Source organism: Bos mutus, chromosome X (genome assembly GCF_027580195.1).
Source record: "Bos mutus isolate GX-2022 chromosome X, NWIPB_WYAK_1.1, whole genome shotgun sequence".
Classification (NCBI taxonomy): Eukaryota; Metazoa; Chordata; class Mammalia; order Artiodactyla; family Bovidae; genus Bos; species Bos mutus.
Window position 1 is genome coordinate 29,683,021 of NC_091646.1, and position 7,127 is coordinate 29,690,147.

General features: G+C 53.6%; 1 protein-coding gene across 3 annotated transcripts; it reads right to left on the minus strand.

Moving 5' to 3' along the window:
• Positions 1–855: 855 nt before the first annotated feature.
• HMGB3 (high mobility group box 3) lies at positions 856–5,627 on the minus strand. Of its 3 annotated transcripts, none has more exons than XM_070366673.1 (5): positions 5,536–5,627; positions 3,193–3,347; positions 2,774–2,913; positions 2,111–2,285; positions 856–1,697 (listed from the first exon to the last, which is right to left on the minus strand). In XM_070366673.1, exons 2-5 carry the CDS (start codon positions 3,340–3,342, stop codon positions 1,560–1,562), a joined length of 603 nt encoding a protein of 200 aa, XP_070222774.1. In that variant the 5' UTR covers positions 3,343–3,347; positions 5,536–5,627; the 3' UTR covers positions 856–1,559. The 3 variants fall into 3 exon arrangements, with proteins under 3 accessions (XP_070222774.1, XP_070222775.1, XP_070222776.1); XM_070366674.1 differs by lacking the exon at positions 5,536–5,627 and adding an exon at positions 5,345–5,506; XM_070366675.1 differs by lacking the exon at positions 5,536–5,627 and adding an exon at positions 5,025–5,183.
• Between the last annotated feature and the right edge of the window lie 1,500 nt (positions 5,628–7,127).

Genomic DNA, 7,127 nt, shown 5'->3' on the forward strand with positions numbered 1-7,127 from the left:
TGATGACATCTACTACTTAGAAGCAGTTGATGCCATCAGCTTGCCCTGCAGGTGCCCCTTGATGGAGCCCAGCCATCTTCCTTGAGGTGTTTGGTTTCTTGAAGTTGGAAGGAAAAGGACACTGCACCCTCCTCCATGTACCCCTCATTGGGGTCTAGGAGAGGATGCCAAGCTCAAGAACATCTTGATCATTGAGCAAAATAATGTTCTACTATGAGTACTGGGGCATGGGGAGGCATGGGTGAAAGAAAAAAAAAAAGCCTGAAATAATGTTTTGCTGTCTAGCAATGAATTTGACCACCTCCCCAGTGTGTGTGTTGGGGGGTAGAGTGGGAGATTAAAAAAAAAAAAAAGAAACCAAAAACAAACCCCAGTAGTAGTGAGCCTCAATCTTAACCACCCACCTTCCTAAACCTCTGAGGACTGCTAAATCTTGTCTGTGACCTTAGCACCTACATTCAGCAGCTTAGACTTCACCTTAACGCCTTTCAGACACAAAATCACACAGTAGCTTCAAGTAGCCCTCTTTATCTCTGTCCTCAGTAGGTTGGCCACAGTAAGCAAGAGAGAAGTTATTTACCAGATTCACCAGGAGGCTAGTTACCAGATGCCATGGAGTGGGTTGTCCTCCTGCTAAGACTGCTGTGAGTCAGACATTTAGACTGTCATCATAGAGCACAATTTTAAAAATGTAATACTGTTTATTTAACTTCAAAAACATTTCAACATTCTAAACATACAAAAAAAATAACAGAACATTGCAGATCGTATTTAGTACAGAAGATTCTTGAACTTTCACTGGTGCAGTGGCTCTTGGCTTTGCTGACAATGAACAGTTCTACAGTTTGTTTAAAAAAAAAAACAAACAGTTTAAAACTACCGCACTTCAACTAAAAAGGATCCAAAACACTTCTCATGCCTGCTGACCCCCCCCCCTCCACAGCTAAGAATGGCAGCGGGATGCTACGCTATATACAAAAACAAGACAACCTGAAGCTAAATGGATGCCCACTGCAGTGTCCACAGGTCCAGCCCCACAGTGCACGCCCTGAGCTACAGCCCCTCTGGAAGGCATTGCCCCCACAGCCTCCACACCAAGCAAGGAGCATCAAGAGTGTGTCTCGGTTGCTTTGTTCTTTTTACAAACTATAGATATGTACAGTTGAAAACTCGGGATTTCTAGCCAATGACCATAGAATTAACACACCACCTTACAAATTAAAAAAAAAAAAATGCCAGAAACATCTTTAAATGCCTTGTCACACCAACAGCAAAGTGCACAGAGTGAGGAGAACACGAGAGCCTTTTCATTTTAAAAATGTTTGGAAATATGTACAACTTTGATACAGTTTCCAGGTGCTCCAGACACCCATGGCCACTTAACGTAAACCACTGACAATTGCTAGAGCACTTTCAGAGACTAAGATATGATCATGATCCAATTGGGTAATTAAACCTAATAAGGGCAACAGACACATCTTGGGTGAGAGGTGTGTCAATCAAGGCGCTCCCTACTCTAAGGTATTCACAAGGAGACAGATCAACAGTTTTTTTTTTTTTTATTCATCCTCTTCCTCCTCCTCCTCCTCCTCCTCCTCCTCATCCTCTTCGTCTTCCTCTTCCACCTTTTTCCGGGCAACTTTAGCAGCACCCTTGGCGCCATCAAACTTCCCTTTAGACTTATAGTCTGCGACATCCTGGAAGGGACAGACACATATTGCAAATCAGTCAAGGGTAGAAGCAAGCTATCCCCACCCCAGAAGGAGAAAACACAGGAGAAAGACAGGGCTGCTCTTTTAAATATTTCTTTCCAGATTCAAACTGGGTTCACAGCCATTGCAATTGCAGAGTGCATGGGTATTCACGCACTCTAAAAGTCCAGTGAATAAGCACTATCTGACCCTCTGCTGGGGGCACCCCAATATGATCACATTTTGAAGCCTGCCTGAAAAGCTGTCTTAGACACAACCATCTGTCAGAAGCCGGACCACCAATATACTAGGCGGATCTGGCATGGAGACGAGTCCTGCAGCAGCCATGGCAGCTGACCGTTCATCTTTCCAGGCTCCCGGAGGCCCCAACCTGTGCAGGGTACACTCTGGTCCCTCACCTTCTCATACTTCTCCTTCAGCTTCGCAGCCTTGTTGATATATGGCTGCTTCTCACTATCACTTAAGTTATTCCACATCTCGCCCAGCTTCTTTGCCACATCTCCAATAGAGATACCAGGGTTAGCAGACTTGATCTTCGGGCGGAATTCCGAGCAGAATAGGAAAAATCCAGACCTTGTCGGGAGAGAATTGTATACATCAGAGGAGAACCCACCAAAACGGGAGCTGAAGTCAAGATCTCATGTCGCTGAATGCACAAATTCCTACTACTATGACTCTTCCCTCAAGTGAAGAAATACGTGATGCCATGCACAATATTACAAAGTTGCAGGCACTAGAATGCTTAAGAGGTTTCAGCAACATACAGTGCTTTCTCAGTTACTGGGAAAAGGATAACGAAAATGCCAGTGGACACTGACACCCAGAACTGGGCTGTCTGCCCTCTTCCCAGTGGAAATGCCAACAGCCAACCACCATGCATGCGTACAGCTCACAAAGACAGCCACAACCAGGAATTTCCCTGGCCCTGCACTGTACAGCTCAAAGTATACATTGTTTCGCTGAGGTATCGCAACATCTCTTTAGGTACAGCTGTCTTTTTAAAAATCTTTCAAGCAGAAGGAAAACTCTTAACTGCTATCCTGAATCCTACAGCCACTTACGGTGGTCTCTTGGGGGCATTAGGGTCCTTCTTCTTCTTGCCTCCCTTAGCTGGTCCATAATCCTTCATTTCCCGATCATAGCGCACCTTATCCGCCTTTGCCATTTCATCGAACTTCGACTTCTCTTTCCCGGACATGGTCTGCAAAACACAGGACCTGTTAAATTCCTCAATGCAGTGAGCACATACCTGTTCAGCTGTCCTGTAATTATGGTGGCAGCAGCGAGAATCACTTGCAAAAGGGGATGACAGCCTTAAACCCTTGCAGAGTCTTCAAAAATAAAACAAAATTCTAAGGAGAGACAAGATGAGTCTAAGTAAAGAGGAAGAAAACAGCCACCTGGAGCTACACTGAAGGTCAGTAACCAGAAAGTGTGAAATCCAACTAAGCGTGGCTGGAAAGATATAAAAGAAAAATACCTTCCACCTCTCAGAGCATTTCTTGGAAAATTCAGCAAAATTGACAGGGACCTCTGGGTTTTTCTTCTTATGTTCCTCTCTGCACGTCTGCACAAAGAAGGCATAAGCAGACATCTTGCCCTTTGGTTTCTTGGGATCACCTTTAGCCATCTTGACTGATGAAGGGAAGAGAGACAAAGAGAAACAAACACAATGAACATCTGCAAGATATACAAAAAGTGGCCCTTTTGGAAGAACCCTTGCCCCCATCCTGCAGCCGCTCTAGCAGCTGAAGGCAGAGTAGGGAGGAAATCAGTTTCACTGTCGCTTGTCATTTAACTTTTGACCAGCATGAAGTGCGCTGGTTTGTGAGTTACTTCTCCGGGAGTGATCAAGTTCTCCAAATGGAACCGGCCCAAGCTGGGTGGTTCTGAGCTATATTGTGACTCAGAACTATTACGTTTTGCAAACTACAATTCAAAAGTGGTAAGGGCACACGGAGGACACGTTGGTAAAGGGTGCAGGCGGGTGGCAGAAGCTTGCAACCAACCACTTCGGCTAGCAGGTCATCTGTTTTACTATGTTAGAGACAACAATACTGTTGCCACTGAGGATTACAAGACCAAAGCAGGAGAACTGTAAATAGGGAACACTTGAAATTTCACTATTTTTGATGCGTTCTGGCTTATAAAAATGGCTTTTACAAGAACAGTAATCTGGCAAATGAGCAGATCTCCCTTGTACTATTTAGTTCCAATCTGTATCTTCATCATTACCTAAAGGGGGAGGGGAAACAGAAAGGGCTAGTCTTGCCCATCGGTAAAGGCAAGCATGTCCAGCCAGGAACACTTTCTGCAAAGTTTCCAAATCAAAATGCAGCTGTGGCGTGTCATCGTCCCTGTCCCACCCCCCCTGCTTCCCGCCATCTTTTCCTTTTCCCACACCCAAGGTCATCACGCTAAATTCAAGCCCTCCCCTTCCCTGGGAGCGACCGAGGGGTTGAATCTGGGCCCCGTGGCGGCGGCGCGGGTGCGGCGGCGCGGGTCGCGGAGGAGCCCGGGGCCGGCCACGGACGGCCGGGCTCGGCCCCGCGCTGGGTCACTCGGACACGCAGAATTCACCTTCCATTTTGTCAAAAGCTTCCTGATGAAAGAAAGTGCCCCTGAAATCCGCCACTGCCACCCGCGGGGGGCGTAGGGAGCGGGGGGCGGCGGCGGCGGCAGCGCGCCGGGGGCGCGGAGCCGAGCGGGCAGCGGCGGTGACCGCGGCGCCCGCCGCGCCTCCAAGCTCCGCTCGCTAAAATGGCTGATCCGCGCGCGGCCGGCGCGGGCGGCGGCGACGGCGGCGAACAAAGCGGTCCGGGCCCCGCCACCGCCGCCGCCCGCTCGCCAGCCCCCACCCCACCCCGCCCCGCCCGGGGCTGCGGGGGCAGCGGGCTGGACCCCCCGCCCCCGGCGGCGGCGCGGAGCGCACTCCTCGGGATAACAAAGGCGCCCGTGCGGCCATGACGCTCGGCCGCGCAGGGGCCCGCGGCGGCGCCCCCGGCCCTCCACGCCACCCGCCCCAGGCCGCGGGCGCTGGGGCCGAGGCCGGAGCCCGCCCGGGTGTCCCCGCCGCCCGTCCGCCCGCCGCTCGCCTGAGCCCAGCGCCGCGCCGTGCCGCGCCAGCCATGTTCACGGCGGCGGCGGCGGCGGCGGTGCCCTGCGGGCAGGAGATGAGCGGGGGGCGGCCGGCCCGCGCCCCCCCCTCCCCGGGCCGCCGGGCGCTCCCGCGACGGCCATGTTAATGCAGAAGCAGCAGTGCAGCCCCCCGGGGCCGCGCGGCGCCCAGCCGAGACCAGGAGCGAAGTTTGCCTGAGCCGTAGTCCCCGGTGGGCAGCGGTCGCCCGGCCTCCCCGGAGTCCGTCCCGGGCGGAGAAACACCGGCCCCCTGCCGAGGTCCGCCGCCCGGCGCCGGGACGCGCGCCGCCAGAACCCGCAGTCGCCCCTCGGCTCGCGCCGCCGCAGCTGCCCGAACATCTGGCTTCAGTGGGGGGGCCAAGGTCCCTGGGCCGCTGCCCCAGGGGGCGTCGGCCGAGACGGGTTCCGCGGAGGGAACGCAGCCCCGACAGTGGGGAGCTCAGGTTGATGCATGGAAAAGTTGAAACACCTGAATCGCTTTTTCCTTCCCGCACCTATAGCAAAGAAGAGAGGAGAAGGGGGCGGGAAGGGCGCGCGGAGGAGAGGCAGGGGGCGGCGGCGGAGCGCGCTCGCGGCGGCGCGGGCCGGAGGAAAGTTGTGCCGGCGCTGCTTCTGCGGAGGCGGCGACGGTAGCGGTGGCGGTGGTGGCGGCGGCGGCGGCGGCGGCGGGCGGTGCGAAACGTACCTGTATTGTTCGCTAGTCTGGGCAGCGCAGGGCACGACGCGCGGCTCAGCGCTCCACAGCCTCGCGCTAGCTGCCTCCACGAGAGCCGCCTGATTGGCCAGCGGGCTCCGCCGTTTAAAACAACCTCCTCGCCCGGCCATTGGCTGCGGGCCTCATGAATATTAAACAGGCGCGGGAGCCCATTGGGCGCGGCCGCTGGGCTCATTCATTCAAACAGAACAACCCGCCGGCGCTAGCTGCCGCGGCAAAACCCAGGAATAATAATAATCTCACTTGCCCACTCCCCGCGCCCCCCCCTCGCCCTTTTCGCATCGAGGTGGCATCTCAAAGGACTTTGGAGAGGTGGCTCCGCCATTCCCTGCGGCCTCGGCCTCTGCTGTTTGGAGGGCAAGGTCGAGCTGGGTTGCGCTGCCCTCTGCTCCTTCTGAGCCGCGGCCTCTGCGACCCGGGTCCCCTGTCCCCTAGGCAGCCCCACCCGCCACGCCTCACCCCAGCCACCCTCTCCGGGACGACTCTGGGATCGACTGTGAGGGTCGACTGTCCTTCACCTCCACCGAGTTCCGCCGCGACTCTGCTGCAGGGGCCTTGCGGCAGGCACCTAGCTCTCGTAAGCCCGGCGGAAAGCGACTGCTCGCTCGAGCAGGAAAGCTGCTGTGAGATCTCAGGGTTTCGGGACTCGCACTCCGCCTTAAAACAACCTGATTGTGCTCCCGAGAATCGCGCTCATCTAGACTCTTTCCACTGATTCCCAGAATGTTAATCTGTGCTGCAATTGCGGAACCAGCGAGCTAGGTGGGCTAGAGGACGAAAACGGAGTTTGGCAAAAGGAGAGAAATCGGGAGAAGTAGTAACTTTGTGGGCAGGGAGTCAGTCCCATATTCACCGCCTCAGTTTAGGCCCGCTTTCCCTTTGCTCTTGTGACACACACCCTATTGAAGAATGAAAGTTCTTGGAATGAATGAATGGGATTTGACTTGGCCTTGGCTTTGTCACTGGGTAGTATGGCCTTGAGGAAGTCAGTTCTTTGAGGGGATTCAGGCAATGATTTTCAAAGAGGGAGAGGGCAGTGTCACCTCTAACGGATGTTGGGAAATGTTGCTGCTGGAATTTAAAAGGCAAGGATGGCCAGAGATGCCAAATGTCCTGCATTGTGCAGGAGAGTCACTTAGGAGGGAGCAATGTCCCATTCCAAATGCTAGTATCAGCCCTGCTGAAAACTGTCTGAGGGTCCCCTTCCCTCTTGAAGATACCGTGAACCTCCTGGAAAGAATGGAGGAGAAAAAAGGAAAGCTGAGAAAAGGAGCACATTTCAAGCTTTGAAATTTGGAGAAAATAGTGGAAGAGGTATCATGAGTTATTCTACAGATATTCTGTTTCTAAAGCACTTTGAAAGCCCAGGATACTCACCTATTAATAATTTCCATATTTAGAAATGAGAGCCACCTGAAGATGAGTTTTTGAAACACTGTTTCCAGCAACTGTGGCTGAGTCTGAGCTGTACAAGGGAGATGACCTCAGAATGAACCTACCTCCCCACCCCCACCCAGCTCTTGCCACCTCCTCAGAGTGTCATGACCTAGGCTGTGGCCCTG